Genomic DNA, 22,891 nt, shown 5'->3' with positions numbered 1-22,891 from the left:
AGGAGGGTATTTTAAATGAAATTCTTAAAGATAATAAGCCATTTGTTACAATACATATTGACCATTTAGGGCCAATGACGAAAATTGGGTCCGCAAAGAAGCGACACATTTTATTAGTAGTGGACGGATTTACAAAGTATATCAAGCTGTATGCAACCAAAACCACGAGCACTTCGGAAGTAATTAAACATTTGAAAAATTATTTTGCAACTTATAGTAGGCCAATACGCATCGTTTCCGACCGGGGTAGCTGTTTTACCTCCCGCGAATTTGAGGAATTCACGAAAGAGCAAAACGTGGTGCATATCAAAGTCGCTACGGCCTCGCCGCAGGCTAACGGGCAGGCCGAAAGAATGAACCGAACGATCATTCCAATAATAGCGAAACTCGCGGACGAGCGAAATTGTCATTGGTACGACACATTAGAAGATGTGGAATATGTGTGTAATAATACGGTGAATAGATCGACCGGCGAAACTCCGAGCATGCTGCTGTATGGGGTACAACAGCGTGGTCAAGTTATTGATAGTTTAAGAGACGCGTTAGAGATAGCGGGAAAAGTCGACACTGACCGAAATTTAGGCGTGAAGCGTAAAGTAGCAAGCGAGCAAATAAAAAAACAATTTGACGCGAACAAACGGAACTATGACAAAAAACGAAAACCGGCGCAGCAATATCAAGCCGGAGATAGAGTGATGATAAGAAATTTTGAACATAATAGTACTGCGGCGAAACTGGTTCCTGAATTCAAAGGTCCTTATGAGGTTGCGAAAGTTTTGAGAAATGACCGATACATTGTTAAGGACGTCGACGGCTTCCAAGTGTCTCAAATCCCGTATCAAGGGACTTGGGCGGCGGCGAATATGCGTCTCTGGTTACCCCCGAGAGGGTAGGAGAACTAGTGTACTCTGTAAAGTTAAAATAGTATAAACACAGATTAATCGGGACGCTTAATAGTCAGGACGGCCGAATTGTAGGCATCGGCATGTGCCTTTGCTGTCCCGACGGTGGCTTTGTTAGTAACCGGCACGTGGACACGTGGAGACGTAACCATTGTGTCAGATATCGTCGTTGTGCCGCCGAGTCGTCGTTGCGACGCGGGCCGCCGACATAGGCATGAAAGACGGATACCGCTTCCGTGTGATCGACATCTACCGTCGATGACGATTCACCGAACGCGGAGGTCCTGTGTGAGAGTGTGTGTGTGTGTGTGTGTGTGTGAACGAATGCCATAGTATATAAGAAAGACGACAGAAGCGGGGAGGACTCTTGTTTTGTACCGACTCCCGTCGAAGTCAGATCGACTCAATAAACTGTTTAATACACTAATCATTTCCTCCGCTCGACCCTCCTACAAAACAACGATCAAAGGGAAAAGGACACCCGTAATGCGCGAATTTTTACAAATATTTTTCAATTTATTTCAAACAGTAAGGGTGTAGCACATAATCTGACTGCGTCAGCAGATACAGTGAACATTTTTCTCGTGGAAAGCATTAACAGAAATGATAAGACACGTTTTGTGTTCAATACAGAAGCGAAATAGTTTCGTAAAACCTGTGACGCTGGCAGTAGTACTCAAAGGCGGCAAGCGCTGGCGTTCGACTGTCGCACGGCTGTCGCACGGGTCTCGCTCGACTGTCGCTCGGCTGCCGCCTTTAAGTACCACTGCCAGCATCACAGATTTTACTAAACTATTTCGCTCCTGTGTTGAACACAAAACGTGTCATACCATTTCTGTTAGTGCTTTCCGGGACAAAAATGTTTACTGCATCGACTGACACAGTCAGATTATGTCCTGCACCCTTACGTTTTGAAGTAAATTGAAAAATATGTGTAAAAATTAGTGCATTATGGGTGTACTTTTCCCTTTGATCGTTGTTTACATGTTTGAATGTTGATAATGCGATAACAACGTATACCATTTTATTCGGGAGAGTTCATAGAATAATTTGACGTAACAATCAACTGAATAATTATTAATGTTTGAACACAGAAGATATTAGAAGTTGAAAATTTGCATTTTCTTTAAAATCCAATTTCTCGGAAACTGAGAGTGATGACAAAATACTGTTTACGGATTTGTATTCAGCACAACAAAATGTAAAAGAATCGGTATAATTGTTCTTTGGAACAAAAATCATGTTGACCAGTGTTATTAATGTCGAAAATTCATTAATTTAGGAGACATTTAATCTCAATGTGTATTCCAAAGCGATTGTCATTTCAGGAAAACTGCAGATATACTTATGTAATTACTATAGTCTGTTATCTAAAGAAGATGCCTGAGAGGTTGGCCTGCCTCGGCGCGTGGTCTGGTGGGGATCCAACGCGAGATACGTATTTCGTGCGACGTTGTGACGGTCTCAATGCCACTGTGTGTCACTTTCCATCCTCAGGCACTTCGGCACGAGAGCCTCTCGCTCAGACGTTCGGTAAACCGACTTCCTTCTTTACCCTGCGATTTCCACGTGTAGTGTTTAATAACCTACGTATTAATTTAATCCCCTTTTAATCGGTTGCTCAATATTTGGGTGCAATACATTCTTTCAAAAGAAATAAACTTGTTCTAATTCATGTATTTTAACTCTTGACGTGTGAAAACGTTCAGCGTCTCGTCAACATTCCCCGCCATTTCCAGACAATGGATGATTGACGGACGCGTGCCGAACGCAGTTCCCACTCCTTGAGATTGTAGATAGGTCCTTCTCGAAAGGTTTGTAATACGTGCGATGGAAACAGACGACCGTAGGCGAGGACTCACGTCGACGGTCGCACGTCATTGGCCAAGAGTGAGAGAAACACAAGTGCCGTACATGTCTCACGATCGCGGCAACACCGCGAAAACTCGGGCCTACCTACCAGGCATCTTCTTTAGAAAAAGAGACCATAGCATCACTTTGCAATATTAAGATTAAAATATCTTCCAAACTAATGATGTTTCTACATAAATAGATTAATACTTTTTTGTAGGGATTGCAAAAAAGGATAGATAACTGTATTTAAAACTACGCGATGCCATTTAAAAGAAACTTATATCACTATTTTTTTTTTTTTACGGGGGAACATTTTGAAAAGGTGATACCGTCTTCGCTGGGGCGGAGACGACCTGTGCGGAATTTCACCACGCAAAAAACCCTTCGGTGACTCTCTCGGGCGTGACGACCGGTCACGAGAACTCCGAAGTAGAACTCTGCAACCGGCCCCGCCTGTGCCACACCCCCAATGCGCAAAAGAGGGGGGGGGGTACAACACTCCTCAGTAGGAAAAGGGGCTTCTGCTCCCCCCTGGGACGGTTGTGAGACCGTCCCTCCACCACCTTCGTACTAAGGGGTGGTACCCTCAGTACCACCACCTCAGCCCGGGCAGACCCGCGAGCAACGCGAGGGGTCACCGCGGCAGTGACCCCCTAAACTCGCGCGCCCTCGGGTCAGCCGGTTCACGACGACATTGTCGGCACTCAGCCCTCGCCTCCGCCCCAATCTTGTACAGGTACTTACCGAAACAACCATGTCTAGTGAGCACCTGAGTAATGCGGTAGGTAAAGCTACCATGGCCACAGTCCAATCATGTGTTACGCCCCGCGTTGCGGTCGATACTTTATTTATAATTTCGGGTCCTGGCTCTTTTAAGGTGCTAAAGCATGACCTGTCTAAACTTATCGGTGAAGTACGCAGTTTGGATATGGAACGAGAGGGATAGGTAATCACTCCCGTTTATGATAGTAACAAAGATATATTCTAACAATCCAATAAATGAAAGATACAAATAAGTCTTAACATACCAATGACCATGAGGATGAATGACAGATTCACGTTGCTTTCGATCGGTTCGGTCGGAATTTCGGATTCTTGAAAGGGCGGAAAACTCGCTGGCCCTCGGAGCCGTGATACAGGGTTTAGGCACTGCGGGATACGTTGTCGCCATCTCGGACCTTGCTCTTCGGGGTCCGGTGTCTTATAAAACTCCTCTGTAGGCCGCGCGTAATCGCAAGGTCGCGTCGCACGAGGGATAGATATCGTCGCGGAACCCGAAACTGAACAGCCGAGTGATCGTTATCGCTTATTAGAAAACGTGGAAAAAACGGGGTAGCAACAGGCTGTGATTCGCGGTCGTTGAGTCATCGAGGCGGAGTTTTACAATCGCTGACGTTTCCGTCAGTGTCTCGAGGAAGGACGACCACGCCCGTTGTTTTCATGTGCCGCTGAATTGGCGGGTTTCGCTCGTTCTTCGCATTTGAAGGTTATAAGATAAAAATGTGCAATGAAAAGAGGTTCTGAGAATACATGATATAACACATGCATCAAGGCACGGGAGGATCGCCCAGACTGCTCGCTTGCGCGCGGCGCAGCTCGCGGAGCAGGAGCCGGCGCAGGTCGCCCTGTGCCCGTCCGCATGGCTGCACACAGGCGTTCTATTCGGGCCATCAACAGCTCCTCTATTGCGGCAACGTACCTCCCCACGCTGCCCCTGATTAATTCCTCCACCCACGCTTGTGTCTGGGGGTGCTTCCTCGACAGCGCCCTGTGTCGCCGCGCTAGCGGCATTTCTCCCCCGTCCGACGAGCCAAAATCTATCTGGGTCTCGTCCCTCGGTGCGACCGACTCTGCGGAGAGCCGAGCCCGAAGCTCACCGAGCTCACGCTCTAATTCCGCTTCCCGCGCGGTTCCCGTCGCCCGATTGGCCTGCTCAGCGGGCACGTGTTTGACATAGAGCGCGGCCTTGCTGAGCAAGCGGAAACTCGTCCCCTTGAGATCGTTGCTGGTCCTCGCAACCTTTTTAACAACCTCAAAGCGGTACAGAATGACTGTCCCTAAATCCGTCGCGGGGAGATGCTGCATCACAGGGCCACTTCCTCCGCAAGCGGGAGGGCCATGCAAGACTTGGCGACCGGTAGCGCACGCACCGACCAGTCCTCCAGGTCTCTCGCCTCCCTCTTCCACCGTTCCTGGCGCGCAGTCTCCAGGAGCATACGCTTGGCTAGCGCCAAGCCCACGAAGTCCTCCGCGGCTGGGGTGTGCCTCCGCTTCCTTGTCGCTATAACAGCCCAATCTCTGGCAGCGCTCGAGCGCGACCACGTCGCCGATATGATCGAGGACGTGTCCAACTCCACGCTACTGCTCCGCTTGCTCCTTCGGGAGCCTGTGGGTCGGGTCAGCCAGACATCTGGCGAGGTCAACCTTCGTGCACCACCGGCGGCGGTACCAGTGTACGGCGGTGCGGCGGTCTGTACGCGTCGGTACGGTTAGTTAGCGATGCGGCGGTGAGCGCGCACGGTCCGTGACGGGGTGAGGAGTGGGGAGGGATCTAGGCGGTTTCCTTGGCCGAGAGCGGCCAGCGGCCATACTGTAGGTCGAGTGGAGGACTCTTGGTGTCCCCGTCCCCTTAGTGATCGCTTATGGGGGAAGAGGGGTCGGGATGGCCCAGTCAGTGGGGGCGAGCCAACACTGCCGAGAGGCCAGCAGATAAAGGCCTCCTTCGTTCGGTCGGACAGCATCCAGTCTCACGAGTACCTTGGAGGTATTCCGGCCGTCGGTATCACCGGTTCGCGGGGAGTCGAGATCTGCCCCGATTCAGTGATGCCAGAATCGTGGGACGCCTTAGCCCCACCACCCCCCCACTCCGACCTACCATCGTCTCCCACCATGGCCTTCCACTTTACGTCCACCGTGCTGGCACACACAAGCATATCCCAGCCCGGTCCGTGTGCGCTGGCCGTTCGAGAGACGGTGAGCTATATTTAGAAAAGAGTGGGGGTAAACCGTACCACGATTCTGACACTATTGCTGCCTTGGAAATCCTGTTCGAATATCACCGCGGCGAAAATTCACGTTCTCGACGCGATACCCCGCAACCTAAGCACGTGAGCAGTCAAAAGACCCTGTTCAAATCCTAATACGCCGGTTTTACTTTTTATTTTTAATTATTTTATAATTTCACTTTGTAACCTCTAAGTAAAATAAAAAAGTCAAAAAATATTAATTCGGGAAGCATTTAAAAAGAAGAAGATAAATGTTTTCCACTTCAATATCTAAATCTTTTATTAAATACATTGTTCAGGGTTACGCGAGAGGCCGTCGTGACGTCAGCCTCATTTTCTGTTCCTCGCGACACGCGGATCGCATGTACGCCGCGTCTTCGGTAATCGTCGACCAAATTCGGCGATTTCCGGCTCGCGCGTCTCCAGCCGCGTTCTGTCGTTGCCTGGGCCATCTGTAGGTCGCCTCGTATGATCAACACGCCGTCCTTGCCTCCCTTACACGGGTCTTTTGTGCGACAAGTGTGCTCCTTGTCGCACTCACCGGTTGTTGACGTGCGAGGTGCCTACGTGACTTTTGGCCTAGCAACTGACCCGGATTACCGTTAATCCAACGGTAATCCTATTATTCGCAAATCAGCCGCCCTGCAGTACAGTGCTCTTTTTAAGACGCTTGTTCTTTGCCGGTTCGATCGAATCATCGCGCTAATCTGAAATCCCACGCTCAACGCTGTATTTTAGGACACGCCGCTCTATTGTATAATCGTTTCCCGTTAAAGTATTGTTTATTTAAATTGTTATTCGTGTACGTTCTGTTACTTATTAAACAAAACGTGTTCGACTACAAAGAGTAAAAACGACAAGTTTATACTCCCATTCTTTGTACATTTTGGTCCTTCGAGCCGGATGATAATAATTTCGCGACCACCAGCGGTCCGTTACAAATTATTCGGTAAATCTAACGGTAACGTGTGTCTCGTGTCGTGACTCGTGGTGACCCGACAAGGTGAAGAAGATGGCGGACATATTCAAGGAGCAGGAACGAGTGAAATACGCGATTGGCCGCGTCGTGGAAAACCTGAAGAAGAAAGGCGTTAATGATTATAATAAGGGGATGGTTACCGTTCGTCGAGACCACCTCGACACGTTGTGGCTCACCTTTGCTAAAAACCACGAACAGATCGAGTCAACCGCCACCGCCGCCCAACGACAAAGTCATGACTATTTCGTACAAGACTGGTACAATGAGACGAAGGAGGCGTACCTGGATGAAAAGGGCTACCTGAGCAACGTCCTCGATGAATTTACAATCGAGAGGAGCAAGGACACGAAGACCGCTACTCCTGACGCTACGATCACTCAGTTCCGTCCTGCGGTACAGCCAATGCAGATCCCGACCTTCGACAGGGACTATACCAAGTGGCCTTCTTTCCGTGATCTGTTCACCACCCTGATAGTCCGTAACCCCGCTATGATGAACCTGGAGCGCCTCCACCATCTGAAAGGTTGTCCCGCTGGCTATCCTGGGATGCTGCTACGGAACATGCCCCTGGAGGCAACGAACCTCGCCGCTGCTTGGACTGCACTGCAGGATTTGTATAACAATAAAGGGATCCTCGTTCAGCACCAGCTCAACGATCTGGATGCGTTACCCGTCATGAGGAAGCGTTCAGTGGACGAGCTCAAAGCACTTCGCTTTAAGACGTGGGACGCCGTATCTGTTCTCGCCGTTTTAGGACGCCCGGTCGATCGGAGTGCTGACTGGTTGGTGCGACAAACGGTCAATCGTCTCGACCAGCAAACCCGGATGGAGTGGCAAGTTTCCCTCGGCACGTCCACCCAACCAGCATCAATGGACACCCTCAAGGATTTCTTGGACGCTCGGATACTGGCCGTTGAAGCTGCTTCCTTACAGTCCGGTGTCGAGGTCCGCCAGCAGTCTCGAGTACCCGCGAAGGCCGCCAAGGTGCATCAAGTGTCCACTAAAAGGAGGACAGGTAAGGCATGTGACCTCTGTCAGGAGTTGCATTACATTTACAGCTGCCTACGTTACCGACAAATGACTCCTGACACGCGACTGAGCACGGTGAAGCGACTGCAGCTGTGTTTAAACTGCCTCGGCAAACACCGACTCGACGAGTGTCCCTCGGACAATCGGTGTCGCCGGTGCTCCACTAAACACGACAGCAGCCTTCACGACGCTTGCTCGCCCAACGAAGGTGCCACCGTCCTGCACGCTCTCCAGCACCGTTCTGATACGCCAACTGCCGTCCTCAGCACCGCCCGTGTCGGGCTATTCACTCCGATAGGCACCTCTATCGTGACGAGGGCGTTGGTGGATCCAGGGAGCGAGGTTTCGCTAATCTCCGAGACCCTCGCGCAGAGCCTCGGTCTGAAGAGGATGCATTCCCGAGTCTCGTTAATGGGAGTCGGCGGGACACGATCGCAGGTGTCACGGGGCCAGGTTTCCGTGCCCCTGGCTTTGGTGCGCGACGACGGACCCATCCTCAAGGTGACTGCTCTCATTTTACCTGAGATTTCAAGGTACCTGCCTCCACAGCTTCCGGGACCAGCAGCTTGGCCACACCTCGAGGGAATAACTCTCGCCAACCCCCACTACGCGGCCCGTGACTTCGTGGACGTGCTGCTGGGCGCCGACGTCTACAACCGCCTGCTGCTGGATGGTGTCCGTCGCGGAAGCAGCGATCAGCCTGTCGCCCAGGAGTCGCGGATGGGATGGATCCTGACAGGGGGACTGTCGAGGAGTTCGGGGCAGACAACCAGCGCTAAGGCTCTCCCTGGAGTCCACTGCTGCATCATGGATCGTGGGCTGGATGATTTGCTTCAGCAGTTCTGGCAGCAAGAAGAAGTGCAGGTGGTGGTGCCTCCTACCCCGGACGACGAGGCCTGCGAGCAGCACTTCAAGTCCACCTACCGCCGGATGCCAGAGCGGAGATTCATGGTCCGGCTGCCCTTTCATCCGGAACTTCACCTAGGCACCTCACGTCCAGCGGCGCTCCGAGCATTGGAATCCATCCAGCGCCGATTCCGGAACGATGAGGACTTTGAAAGGGCTTACCGAGCCTTCATGCAGGACTACGTCTCCCTGGGACATATGGAGGTCGCTCGTAGAGCCCCTATCGGTTCCCGTTTCTACCTTCCCCATCACGGGGTGCTGAAGGCCACCAGCACGACCACCAAACTGCGTGTGGTGTTCAACGGCTCACGTCCAACAAGCTCCGGTAAGTCCCTCAATGACTGCCTCTATACAGGGCCGAATCTACTCCCTCCTCTGGCGGATGTGTTCCTTCGATAGCGACGTCATCTCGTTACGTTCACCGCGGACATAGAGAAAATGTACCGCCAGATCCTCGTGCATGAAGACGACTGGGACCATCAGAGGATATTATGGCGGGCAGAGAACCAGGGGAAGGTGACGGTATATACCCTGTCCACCGTCACCTACGGTCTGGCTTGTGCCCCGTATCTTGCTTTGCGCTGCCTGCATCAGCTCGCCAGCGACGAGGAGTCCAGGTTCCCCTTCGGTGCGGCAGTCCTCAGGTCGGAGGTTTACATAGACGACGTTCTGTCCGGCAGAGCGACGGTGGAGGAAGCTAAAAGAAAAAGGGGGCAATTAAACTCACTCCTCAGGGCAGGCGGCTTCGTCCTACGCAAATGGGCTTCCAACACACCTAAGCTGTTGGAGGACTCCCAGGAAGCAGAGTCCATTGTCTCTCTACACTGGGACTCAGAGTCAACCCACAGCGTTCTCGGTCTCCGGTGGTTAGCTAATTCCGATGAGTTTCAGGTGCACGTCACTCAACAGGCTGCTGACCACCTGTGCACCAAGAGGACCACATTGAGCCAGGCCGCTCAAATCTTCGACCCGCTAGGATGGTTGGCTCCCGTCACCGTCTGGGCCAAGATATTTATTCAAGGTCTCTGCCTCCTGAAAACCGACTGGGACGCCGCGCTGCCCCCGCAAGAGGAAGGCCGCTGGTATAAATTCTTCTGGGAGTTGCCGGCTCTGGACACCATAAGGGTTCCTCGTTGGCTGGGATTATCACCGGACCAGCACCGAGTGGAGCTGCATGGGTTTGCTGACGCCTCGGAACGAGCCTACGCCGCCGTGGTGTATTTGAGGACCACCTGCAAAAGAAGGGACGTCAGAATCAGCCTGATAGCCGCCAAAACCAAGGTCGCCCCCCTGAAGAGGACCACGATTCCGCGACTGGAGTTATGTGCTTCTCACCTGCTGTCTCGGCTGACGGCCCACGTCAGCACTACCCTGGCCATCGACGCGGAACTACACTGCTGGACTGACTCCCGCGTCGTACTCGGGTGGATCCAGGGTCACCCCAGCCGATGGCCGACCTTTGTGGCCAACAGAGTGGCTGACATTCAAGGAAGGCTGCCTCACGCTGTCTGGCGCCATGTAAAGGGCGAGGACAACCCCGCTGACTGCGCGTCTCGTGGGATTCTACCATCGGAGTTACCCGACCATAACCTCTGGTGGCAAGGACCGAACTGGCTGGCCGTCACTACTGCCTGGGCACCTGAGACGATCGACGTCCATGAGGAGGAGGAAGGGGGAGTCATTCTCTGCATCTCCAGCGGCCAGGTGGCGACGACGAGGTGAGCACCCTCATTCGGCAGTTCTCCGACTTACGACGACTCCACAGGGTCATCGCTTGGTGCCTGCGGTGGTCGCCCTCTCACCAAGGTCACCGGTCATCACCCCTCATCGCTACGGAACTCGAGGCAGCCAGTGTCCTACGTCTCCGAGCGGCTCAGAGGCAGGCGTTTCCTCGAGAGGTGAGCAGGCTCCAAGGTAATCGCCGGCTCGACCCTCGAAGTCGGTTACTGAGGCTCAACCCTTTCATGGACGAAGAGGGACTTCTGCGGGTCGGTGGGCGCCTCCACCATTCCTCACTCAGCCTCCGTCGCAAGCACCCTTCCATCTTCCCGGACGAGTCACCATTGACGACCCTCTGGATCACCGATGCACACCTACGAACTCTTCACGGTGGCGTTCAATTGACCTTGAACCTGCCAGCTGATGGGTAACTTCCCTTCCGCACGAGTACGTCCGGGGCGAGCCTTCCTGCAAGTGGGGGTAGATTACGCGGGGCCAATTTCCATATTGTCCGCTCGTGGTCGAGGACAGCGGTCACGTAAGGGCTACATCGCTATATTCGTCTGCATGGCCACCCGCGCCGTCCATATCGAGCCCGTGTCCGACGGTACCACCGCTACCTTCCTCGCCGCGCTAAAACGTTTCATCGCCCGCCGAGGATGCTGCTGCGAAATCTACAACGATTGCGGGACGGTTTTCATGGGCGCTGATCGGGAGTTGCGTGATCTTCTCCGCGAGTGTCAATTACCCGGTCACAATTTCGTCACCGCCGTCGCGAGGGAGGGGATCGAGTGGCGATTCAACCCCCCTTCCGCACCTCACTTCGGGGGTATCTGGGAGGCCGCGGTCAAGTCCGTAAAACACCACGTGCGACGGGTTATCGGGGAGCAACTCCTCAGGTACGAAGAACTAGCCACTCTTCTAGCCGGTATCGAGGCTTGTCTTAACTCACGGCCGTTGCAGCCTCTCTCGGACGATCCCGATGACCTCGATGCTCTCACGCCTGGGCATCTCCTCATCGGGGCCCCTCTGCTGGCCGTGCCAGAGCCGAATCTAGAGGACGTCGATGCGCCCCGTATCTCCCGGTGGCAATGCCTGCAGCGAATGCAGCAGCGCTTTTGGCGTATATGGTCGCGTGATTACCTTAACACCTTGCAGACGCGTAACAAGTGGCTTAAACCACAACCATCGCCGTGCGTGGGGGACCTTTGTCTCCTGAGGTCGGAACTACAACCACCGACTCAATGGCCCTTGGCACGTATCTGCAAGGTGCACCCGTGTTCCGACGGGCTGGCACGGGTCGTGACGGTCAAGACTGCAACCACGGAATTCGTCCGGCCCCTACACAAGATCGTATTGCTGCCCTCGATATCGTGGGAACACGCGTAAATGGCCGACGACGCCACGCGAGACACGAACCGTACTCTGACTACGGCGTAAATTCGCTCTTAGCGCACTTGTATAAATGTAAATAATAATTTTAAGACGTAGGTTAATTTAGATTTAGGTTGGTTAATTTTCCAGTGGCACTAGAGTCCCACACGGCACTTTGCCGTTTACCACGCGTACGCACTCGACCACGTCGCACTTCGAGAAACGCTACGCAAACCACCGTATACTACACGAGTCGTATTCAGAATGAACTGCCGAACAACGCCGAACTCACCGTTCGCGTACACTCGTTGTCACGACGTCTCTCTTCCTAATCCCTCGTTCTCACTCGCACTCGTTGGTTATTTCGTCAACCTTGTGGCAATGGGATGCCAACAGTGTCTGACGAGGCGGGCGGCATGTTCAGGATTACGCGAGAGGCCGTCGTGATGTCAGCCTCATTTTCTGTTCCTCGCCACACGCGGATCGCACGTACGCCGCGTCTTCGGTAATCGTCTACCAAATTCGGCGATTTCCGGCTCGCGCGTTTCCAGCCGCGTTCTGTCGTTGCCTGGGCCATCTGTAGGTCGCCTCGTATGATCAACACGCCGCCCTTGTCTCCCTTACACGGGTCTTTTGTACGACAAGTGTGCTGCTTGTCGCATTCACCGGCTGTTGACGTGCGAGGTGCCTACGTGACTTTTGGCCTAGCAACTGACCCGGATTACCGTTAATCCAAAGGTAATCCTATTATTCGCAAATCAGCCGCCCTGCAGTACAGTGCTCATTTTAAGACGCTTGCTCTTTGCCGGTTCGATCGAATCATCGCGCTAATCTGAAATCCCACGCTCAACGCTGTATTTTAGGAAACGCCGCTCTATTGTATAATCGTTTCCCGTTAAAGTATTGTTTATTTAAATTGTTATTCGTGTACTTTCTGTGACTTATTAAACAAAACGTGTTCGACTACAAAGAGTAAAAACGACAAGTTTATTCTCCCATTCTTTGTACATACATACATATTATGTTGTATACACATAAATTATTTTTACAATTAGATGTTATCCTTACAACCCTACTCATTACTACTCTGAACATTCGTACAAAAATCTATTAGATTAAAATATTACCTTGTAAGTGTATCTTCAGTCTTTTAAAATTTGTTGGCTTTACTTTCATGTCAAAAGCGACTCAATAACTATTACTGTAGAAGCACCACATTTCTTCAAAAATGAAATTTTTAAGTTTTATTTTAATTTGATTTCTTCAAAATGAACGTGCTGTGAGAAAACGGTTCCCAGATTCGCATTCACTTCATAACGATTTATCAGGAACGTTTATTAACAGTTGTAAGGTATTTTACGTGTTGAATAGTGTAGTCAGAGATGTCAGGCTTAGGGGGTCCATTTTGAAGTTACTATATAATTACAATTGTATTATAGTCGCTTGTGCTTGTATTTCTTTCGCCGTACTTCCGCCGCGTGTATTTTTTTCGCCTATAATTCTTCCGCGTAATATCTTACATTTCCAGCGATGGATTTTTTTCTATCCAGAAAAAAGATGAGTTTACAATAATATTTATATTTTATCTAACACTATGACAATTATGATTATAATTATATTTATGTATTTATTTCTTTTTAGATATATACATAAGCAAAAGACTCGTACTTCGTTACTTTCGTTAGCTGCGATACTTCTACTCAAACGTGAGGAAGCGAAATTACAGAATAATTCAGAAAAAAAAGATAAGTTCATAACAATCTTAATATTTTATTTTATGTTATTAAAATTACTATTTCAATTGTGTTTTTTTCTTTTCATATGGCGAAAAGCAAAAGACCATTCGGCATCGTATATACGTGGACCAGCTGCAGCGGTTTTTTGTTAGCGGCGAAATATATCATTAACAAAAAAAAATGAATTGTAAAAATGCTTCCCGAATTAATATTTTTTAACTTTTCATTCAAACTTAACTTAGAGGTGGCAAGTAAAGCCAACAAATTTTAAAAGACTGAAGATACACTTACGACGTAATATTTTAATCTAATAGATTTTTGTACGAATGTTCAGAGTAGTAATGAGTAGGGTTGTAAGGATAACATCTAATTGTAAAAAAGAATTTATGTGTATACAACATAATATGTATGTATATAATAAAAAATTTAGATATTGAAGTTGAAAACATTTATTTTCTTCTTTTTAAATGCTTCCCGAATTAATATTTTTTAACTTTTTTATTTTACTTAGAGATTACAAAGTGAAATTATAAAATAATTAAAAATAAAAAGAAAAACCGCCGCATTGGGATGCGAATAGGGTCTCTTGACTGTTGCTCACGCGCTTAGGTTGCGGGGCATCGCGTCGAGAACGTGAATTTTCGCCGCAGCGATATTCAAACAGGATTTCTAAGGCAACAATGATTTCAGAATCGTGGTACGGTTTACCCCCACTCTTTTCTAAATATAGCTCACCGTCTCTCGAACGGCCAGTGCACACGGCAGGGCTGGGACATGCTTGTGTGTGCCAGCACGGAGGACGTAAAGTGGAAGGCCATAGTGGGAGACGATGGTAGGTCGGAGTGGGGGATGGTGGGGCTAAAGCGTCCCACGATTCTGGCATCACTTCCTCGATTGCGTCTTGCGTCACGGTATTCATATGCAACGGGACACAATCGTGACAGCGAGAACCGCGAGGCAGGCGAAGCCATCTCGCGGTCGCGGCGGCAGTTGCCTCATGGTACCTCGGTGACGTCACATGGTGACGTCGTAACGACAGAATCTTGTCAAACTCAAATGCAAAACTAGAAATATCTCATAAAAAACGACGCCTTTCTCTAGAGAGTAGTCCCAGCTACAAACCAGTAATTTATTGGGCTGTCATGGAAGTCCTTGCCACTATCAACCAGTTTTATTTTTTTTTTTGTATTTATCAAAACTTAATTTGCATTCCACTATACAAGGTGTCTCAATAATGTATCGACTCCCGGAAATGTGGGGTTCCTGGGATGATTCGAAACAACTTTTCCCTTAGCGAACATGTTATCCGAGGAATTGATAACGATATATTAACGAAAGACCCCGAGCAATTAAAGCGCGAGTTTGACAGCCGAGTCCCAGCGCTGCACTTGTATTATGAAGTTCCGAACAAGCAAGTCGGCATGCATCCCAGGAAACTGGGTATAATAGCAAATAGAAAAGACGTAACAAATCGAACTTTTTATCATGTTCTATTTGCCATTTAAAGCAGGCATGTCAAACACGCGGCCCGCGGGATGCATGCGGCCCGCCAATACATAGGTTGCGGCCCGCTGAGACTTTTTAAATATTTTTAAATATCAAGCTTTGACGCTTGAAGTTGGAATCGGATGGAGGCGTCAAATGAAAAGCGGCGGTCGAAACCGTACGGAGATAAAAACACAAGACGATCAGAAACATGATAGAACGCGGAGCGATCTAATGCGACACACGACACATGTTTGTCCAAGTCGTCACAAAGTGCAGTGTTTGCTCTATCGTTTGCGAATGATATTTTGAACTCTAAAGTGGATTTTGGTTTTTATTCATATTAAACTAAAAAGTTATTTAATAAAAATATAATCAACCTTCAATAACAATGAGTAAGAAAAGATCAATTGAAGAGGAACATCGTAATTTTCAAGAAAAATGGGAACTGCAATATTTTTGTTTCCAAAACAAGAATAAAATATTATGCCTGATATGTAAAAACTCTATTTCAGTTGCTAAGGAATATAATCTTAAAAGGCACTATGACACAAATCATAAAACAAACTATGACCAATACGTTGCAAAACTTCGTGAAGACAAATTGTCGGAATTGAAATCAATTCTTCAAAAACAACAAAGTGTATTCACTAAATGTGTTGAAGACAATACAGCTGCTGTAAAAGTTAGTTATATATTATCACATTTAATCGCAAGCAGATCGAAACCATTTACTGAAGGGGAATTTATTAGTGAATGCTTAATTAAAGCGGCGGAAGTATTATGTCCAGCACAAATAAAGAAATTTAAAAGTGTAAGTTTAAGTCGAAATACTGTAGCTAGCAGAATTGATGAAATAGCCGAGAATTTGAGAAATCAGCATAATTCAACAATATCAACATGTTAAGCCTACTCTATTGCAATTGTTGAAAGTACAGATATTCGAAATATCGCTCAGCTGGCCGTTTTTATTCGCGGATGCGATGTTAATTTAAAAATAAGTGAAGAACTTTTGGAAATCATTCCTATACATAATACAACCACTGGAGCTGATATTTTTGATGCACTTATGGAAGTTTTGAAGAAGTATAAGTTACCATTGGAAAAGTTCGTTTGTCTTGCGACTGATGGTGTACCTACCATGACCGGTATTACTAAAGGAGTTGTTGCAAGATTAAAAGAAACATGCAAACAGCATGGTAATAATAATTTTAAACATTTTAATTCTATTATTCACCAGCAAGTACTGTGCTCCAAAGTTTTAAATATCGGAGATGTTTTAAAAATAGTCACCAAAATTGTAAATTATATTCGAGCACGTGGACTTAATCATCGTCAATTTGCTTCATTTCTGGAAGATATAGAATGTGAATACTCCGATCTACCATATTATACGGAAGTTCGATGGCTTTCGAGTTATAAAGTGTTAAAACGATTCTTCAAATTGGTAGACGAAATCATAATTTTCTTGGAAATAAAAAATTATGAATGTGCTGAATTAAAAGATGGACAATGGGTAAAGGACCTGGCTTTCTCAGTTGATATTACAATCGCTCAGAATTGAATCATCTTAATCAACTTAATCTTAAGCTTCAAGGCAAAAATCATATTGTTACAACGCTATTTGATAATATTAACGCTTTCAAACAAAAATTATTACTTTGGCGAAAACAACTAGAAAAACAAAACTTATCTCACTTGGAAAGTTGTCAATATCTATTGATTAAATCACCTAAATTGAAATTTACAGAATATGCTCACCAAATTAAATTGTTAGAAACGGAATTCGATCGAAGATTTTCTGATTTTAAAAGCTGTGAATTACAATTTCGTCTTTTTACTTCACCTCTATCTATCGATATTGAAATTGTTGATGAAAACTTACAAATAGAATTAATTGAAATCCAATGTGATTCTTTGCTGAAGCAAAAATGTATGGTAGTTGGAATTCCAGATTTTTATACATATTTATCTGTAGATCGGTTTCCTAAAATGTTATCGTTTGTTACGCGTATAATGGCTATGTTCGGAAGCACTTATTTATGCGAGCAACTATTTTCTTTAATGAAAAATAACAAAAATTCAGAAAGGTCAAGATTAACCGATCAACATTTATCATCAATTTTAAAAATTGCATCAGCTCAATATATTCAACCAAATTTTGATGACTTGCTTTGTGAAAAACGATGTCAAATATCTTCTCAAAAGTAATATTAAACTGTGATTTTGTTTATTTCTTATTATAACTTTTATTTTTGTGTTTTATAAAAAATATAAAATATTTATAGTTTAAGTTTAAAAAATAACATGAAATATAAAATGTCTATGTATGTATTGTATATTATATAATATACAATAAAATGTAAAATATTTTTTTAGTTTAAAAAATGACATGAAATATAAAACGACTATGTATGTATAATATACAATACATTGAGCTTGACATTGAGTCTAATAAATACATAATACAATCATTCTAAAAATCGTATTTTATTAATTTTTTGAACATTGAAAACATGCGGCCCCCAACTTAATACAAAATACATCATGTGGCCCGTAATATCATATGAGTTTGACATGCCTGATTTAAAGCGATGAATGAATGAAACATAAATGTAGAAAAACCATGTGTTACGTAAAAAGATGGATACATAATTTTTTTTTAAACAAAATCAGAAATCATTATTACTTGAAGATACAGGCTAAGGAATTTGAAAATTTTCTTTTCAAATAACGCATTAACGAAAAGGTAATGTAATAGAAAATGAACGAAAAGTGATCGGAGTTCGTTATTGACATAAAAATCCGTAGTTCAGTAACAGCCAACAATGATACTGATAACGAATAAAGAAAAATTTACGTATGAAAACTTGCAGAATTATTGCCGGGAAAAAGCCAAAGTATGCATTAAATTGACAAAATAATAATCACCAATAAATTGAATAGAACTCACCCTTTCGGAACTGCACCCCAGCGCACAGCTGGTCGCAGATATACGTTTCCACCGAATGCGAGTTGCGTGATGTAGGCGGTCTGCAATTGGGAAACCGTCCTAAATTGTCATTGGTCCTAACATATTCCCACCTAAAGTTTTACTACGGAGTTTTGGGGGTAGAAGAAGTTCGTTAGGCAATATCACAGACAGTATCTCGTGACATTCAGTGACAGTGAAACATGTATTCGTCGCAAGAATATTTTGGTATTTTTCTTAACGTAGGAACAACACATTCCTCTATGACAATAAATTAACGTAGGAACAACACGTTCCTCTATAACAGAGCAACACGATAAATAACAAAACTATTTAAAGTAAATAATATGATTCCGACAAGTGGACAGTGTTAGTGACCGTACAGTGAAGTAAACACCGTCAGTGCGTTGACCCGACCGCACTTGTCAGTACGTCTTTCGGTGGTGCCGTATACCTGCGACTAGCTGTCACCCAACATAAACCATTTTGTCCGTAGATGAACAGGATCGGTAGAGTGACCTACTGACACAAGTCTGCAAGCTGCAGGTGAATTTCCGAAAAGGTAAGTTCTATTCAATTTATTGATGATTATTATTCTTTTAATTTAACGCAAGCTATAACTTTTTCCCGGCAATAATTCTGCAAGTTTCCGTACCTACATTTTTCTTCGGGCTTCTTAAAGACAATTATTCGTAATCAGTATCATTGTTGCACATTACTGAACTACGGATTTTTATGTCAATAACGAACTACGACCAGTACTACATTACCTTTCCGTTAATACGTTATTTGAGAAGGAAATTTACAAATTCCTTAGTCTCTATCTTCAAATAATTATTTTTTTTGATTCTGTTTAAAAAAATAATTGTGTATTCGTCTTTTTACGTTTCACATGATTTTTCTACATTTATGTTTCATTCATTCATCACTTTAAATGACAAACGAAAGATGATAAAAAGCTCGATTTGTTACGTCTTTCTTATTTGCTATTATACGCGGTTTCCTGGGATACATGCCGACTTGCTTGTTCGCAGCTTTATAGTACAAGCGTGTAGCGCGTGCGCGCAGCGCGTAGCCACCGCTAGCGCGGGAAATCTGCTGCAAACTCGCGCTGTAACTGGTCGGGGTTTTTCGTTAATATCTCGTTAACAAAGCCTCGGATAACATTTTCGCTAAGGCAAAAGTTGTTCCAAATTATCCCAGGAATCCCGCATTTCCGGAAGTCAACACATTTTTGAGACACCCTGTATAATCGCCGTCATTGTCAATAACATTCATGCATCTGCTCGGCAAATTCTGAATGCCTTTCTCCCAGGAAGATCGTGTCTTGGATTCAGGAAAGTCACCAATATAATTTTTTAGGGTGGCATAATTGTGAAAGTTCTTGACCACCAGTTGTCGTTTAAGAACTCGAAACAAGTGAAAGTCCAAAAGTGCAATGTCCGGACTGTACGGTGGGTGAGGTACAGGGTACAGTGGACCACTCAGGTCCTCCAGATGCTCACGCGTCAACTTTACGCAATAACGTCGAGGGTTCGCACAGAATCGACTAACTTGTGGAGCTGATCCCTGTAACGATTAGCGTGGATCGTCTGGTTAGGCACGATTATTCCCTGCGAGACCCAAAAGACTGACAGCATCAGCGTACAGTTTTGTGGATCGGGCTTTGACTGGACTGGCGAATGCTCGCCGCGAGAAGACCAAAAGACGTGGTATATGTCGTTTTCGAAACGTAACTAGCTCTCATCTCCAGTAATTATTTCCCTGAGAAAGTCCTGCCAGTGCGTGCGGAGCAAAAAAAAACGTTGACAAATGCTGGCATCAACCGCCCGGTCATGGTCGAACAACGTGTGAGGCGTCCATCATGACATCACTTTGCGGTAGCCCATCGAATTAAGGTGGCGATCGATGGTTGTACGAGGTTGCCGAAGAGCCTTCTCCAAATCTCGCGTGCTAGAATCTGGGTGCAGCTCGAGTTCGTTGCGTAAAGCATCTTCGTCGAAGGTAGCTGGCCGGCTAGAGCGAGGTTGGTCTTCGCGGCTTACATCGCCTTCATCGAAGCGCTTATATCAGGAGCGTACCGCTGTCCGATCGTTAATAGTACCCGATCCAAACGCAGAGTTGATCTTCTTAGCCGTCTTCATTGGAGAGGTGTTAAGCCAGTGCTCATATGTATAACATAATACCTAAAGGCGAGAACGTTCGAAAAACAACGAACCCGGTGAAGACTTATGGGACAGCCAAATAGAACAAATCGACAGCTTACAATAAATTTATCCACTGGTTACTCAACTACATCCCAGGTGAAATTCTTTAAGAGAGACTTGTACGCCCAACGTATGGCATCCTTCCAATGTGTAGATTCTAGTCAACTTAAGAGTTCTTTTCGTGGATACCTCTGTAAGATTTGAGTCAGATTTGACCAAATCTATCATCCATTTCCGTTTGTACTAATGATTCTTTAGGCGCTGCATACATTTTCCGTGGCCGTCCTGGGTTTCCCGTTCTCAGCAATTTAGGTCTACCAACTCTTCTTATTGGCGCTTGAAGTCTTCTAGTAGCCTCATCTTCTTCCTCGTATAACTTGAACTCATATTCTTCATTATCTATTTTGACTTCATTTTCAACAGACTCTTGGACATTTGGATAATTATCAATCTGACCATCCCCTGTTTCAGAATTCAGCACGCCTATCATCCGTTTATCAGTTGGACTATGCCAATCGTTAATATACGGTTTGTACCCTGCTAGGATAGTTTCGTCAATAAATTCTTCATAATTATTGACACCCAAAAATATATCAAAAAATTTGACATCTCTCGTAATAGTAATCTTCTTCCTGTCTGGAATCCAAACACGATATCCTTTAGCTGCTTTATTATTGCTTCGCAAGGGCGCGCTTGAAATTTTCCTTTACCCAAACGAGTATTCTGAACAGTATAGTTTCACAGTCCATCTTTTATACGCAGTATCTCCATCCAAAGAGTTTGATGGACACCTATTTCTTATATAATTAGCAGTATTCATTGCTTCTGCCCAAAATGAGGATGGTGATCTCGATTAAGTTCATTACTAACAATAAACACCTCGCTGTTTTAATCAGAGTTTTATTTCTTTACTTAGCAATACCATTTTGTTTTTGTGTGTATGGAACACTTAACTTTCTTTTAATTCCATGTAGTCTTAAATAACTGTCAAACTGCGAGTTGCAATATGTTTAAAATTCGAATATGTCATTGGCGCGCTGTCGTACAGCTGAGGTTTCCCGAGGTTTCGCGAGATTCCGCCACGCTCCTCGTTCGTGAAAATATCACGCGATGTCGCAGAATCCAATCCCGGCACACTTCTGTATCACGTGATGACTTACACCCAATCACCGAGATGTGTGAAAAAGGACTCTCGGTGCTCGAGCATTGTCCTACGCCGAGAGCCCACGGAATAGGAAGAACACTGGTACTATTCTCACGCGACAATTTGTACTTTACTTTTACTTCTTTCTTAATGAAACTTTTACTAACGGAATTGATGAGCCTTTTTTGATTAAAACGGCACCAAACACTATATAATTTCAATCATATTTATTTGCAATTTATCTCCAATGACTGAACACAGAGTCCGGTGCCGGATCATTTCTGACTCACATCGATAAGCTACGAACACAAAGTTACGGTGACTCGAGTTCGAAGCCCTCACCAACATTTTATTAATACAGTATCGATCGCTCGAGCTCGAGCGACCTTCACCGATATTGTACTACCACAGTGTGCGTGTATGTTGCTCTCGCAACCACGTGTCGCCACCACTGGCTTCTGTCTTTCTAGATGAGTAAATTTGACCCAAATTATGTTATGTTTGGTATCATTTTAATCAGAAGAATCTCACCAAGATGCTAGTAAACATTTCATTAAGAAAGAAGCAAAAATAAAAAAGTTCCATCCAGTTTGGATCCATTTGTTCCATTCCATTAGTGTTGCTGCACCGATACCAACGTAGGTAATCTTTCGAGCCTCCCTCGTTCAGTCGTTGGCTCGTGACACTGATGCCAGAATCGTGGGATTTTCGCGCGAGCGCTTACCCTCCATGCCTCCTGTGGGTATTTTACACAAGCATATTCTAGCCTGTCCGTGAGCTCTGCCCCCACTACGTCCTACTCGGCGACTCACAACACAAGCGTTTTCTACCTCTGTCCGTGTGCGCTCTGCTTCGGGTGTTCTCTGCAAAAGTCTACGTCACGCGTTTACGACGCGACGGCCGAGTAGCCCAAGCCAGGTCAAAAATCCCAAATCCCAAGCAACCTAAAATTTACGTCCTAAACACGGAGAGCTGCATGATTTCTCTCACGCATTCATGATGAAGACCCCGTCCGAAACCCCGTCCGAAACCCGTTCGAATCCCGATGCGCCGGTTTATTGTTTATTTTTAATTATTGCATAATTTCATTTTGTAATATGTCAGTAAAATAAAAACTTCGAAGATATTGATTTAAGAAGCATTTTAAAAAAATGGGAGATGTATTTATTCCTCTTCAATATTTAAATTTTATATTACACAAATACATATTCTCTTATGTATACACAAATTATTCGTACAATTAGATGTTACCTTCATTCTAAGTATTACAGTACATACATATGAAAACATTGGAAGAAAAATCCATCACATTAATATGTTACGTACAGTAAAATGAAAGCTTGGAAGATATTAATTTGAGAAGCATTTTCAAAATCAGATTTTTTTGTTAAGCTGGTCCACGCATATGCATTTTGTTGATTTGATGTCGGTGAGCATGGATAATATGCATGTACATACAACACATCGTCTTTTCTTTTTGTCCTGTAAATAATGTCACAAGTGTTCCGTCCTCAATATGGACTTTCTTTATTCACGGTATATTAATTTCTTTGGGCGGCTAAAATGCTTCGTTCAAAGTC

The 22,891-nt window shown here is 45.7% G+C and overlaps 3 protein-coding genes across 3 annotated transcripts in view; all 3 read left to right on the top strand.

The window, feature by feature from the left end:
• LOC107193040 (uncharacterized protein K02A2.6-like) overlaps window positions 1-893 on the top strand; it is a gene marked incomplete at its 5' end in the record, with an annotated part of 5,289 nt that extends 4,396 nt beyond the window's left edge. The window contains one exon of the mRNA XM_015582414.1: window positions 70-893. Within this exon, the coding sequence (XP_015437900.1) occupies window positions 70-893 (824 nt within the window). The remainder of the gene's footprint in view (window positions 1-69) is intronic.
• A 5,880-nt stretch (window positions 894-6,773) lies between these two features.
• Window positions 6,774-10,397, top strand: LOC107193038. The gene is made up of 2 exons (XM_015582413.1): window positions 6,774-9,000; window positions 9,109-10,397. The coding sequence occupies exons 1-2, from the start codon at window positions 6,774-6,776 to the stop codon at window positions 10,395-10,397; spliced, it is 3,516 nt and encodes a 1,171-aa protein (XP_015437899.1).
• Window positions 10,398-15,380: 4,983 nt separating this feature from the next.
• On the top strand, window positions 15,381-16,553 carry LOC107193037 (general transcription factor II-I repeat domain-containing protein 2-like). Its single transcript, XM_015582412.1, has 4 exons — window positions 15,381-15,414; window positions 15,505-15,803; window positions 15,948-16,188; window positions 16,306-16,553. The coding sequence occupies exons 1-4, from the start codon at window positions 15,381-15,383 to the stop codon at window positions 16,551-16,553; spliced, it is 822 nt and encodes a 273-aa protein (XP_015437898.1).
• The last annotated feature ends 6,338 nt before the right edge of the window (window positions 16,554-22,891 follow it).

Source organism: Dufourea novaeangliae, unplaced genomic scaffold (assembly GCF_001272555.1).
Source record: "Dufourea novaeangliae isolate 0120121106 unplaced genomic scaffold, ASM127255v1 scaffold542, whole genome shotgun sequence".
Lineage (NCBI taxonomy): Eukaryota > Metazoa > Arthropoda > Insecta > Hymenoptera > Halictidae > Dufourea > Dufourea novaeangliae.
Note: the sequence above shows the minus strand (reverse complement) of the source record. Positions and strands in the feature narration are given on the sequence as shown.

Bases quoted from the DNA above. Each gene is read 5' to 3' on its own strand.
- LOC107193038 (XM_015582413.1), top strand. From the start codon at position 6,774: ATGGCGGACATATTCAAGGAGCAGGAACGAGTGAAATACGCGATTGGC. The intron at 9,001-9,108 runs GTAAGTCCCTCA...CCGCGGACATAG, and splicing joins CTCACGTCCAACAAGCTCCG to AGAAAATGTACCGCCAGATC.
- LOC107193037 (XM_015582412.1), top strand. From the start codon at position 15,381: ATGAGTAAGAAAAGATCAATTGAAGAGGAACATC. The intron at 15,415-15,504 runs GTAATTTTCAAG...ACTCTATTTCAG, and splicing joins ATCAATTGAAGAGGAACATC to TTGCTAAGGAATATAATCTT. The intron at 15,804-15,947 runs GTAAGTTTAAGT...AATATCGCTCAG, and splicing joins AAATAAAGAAATTTAAAAGT to CTGGCCGTTTTTATTCGCGG.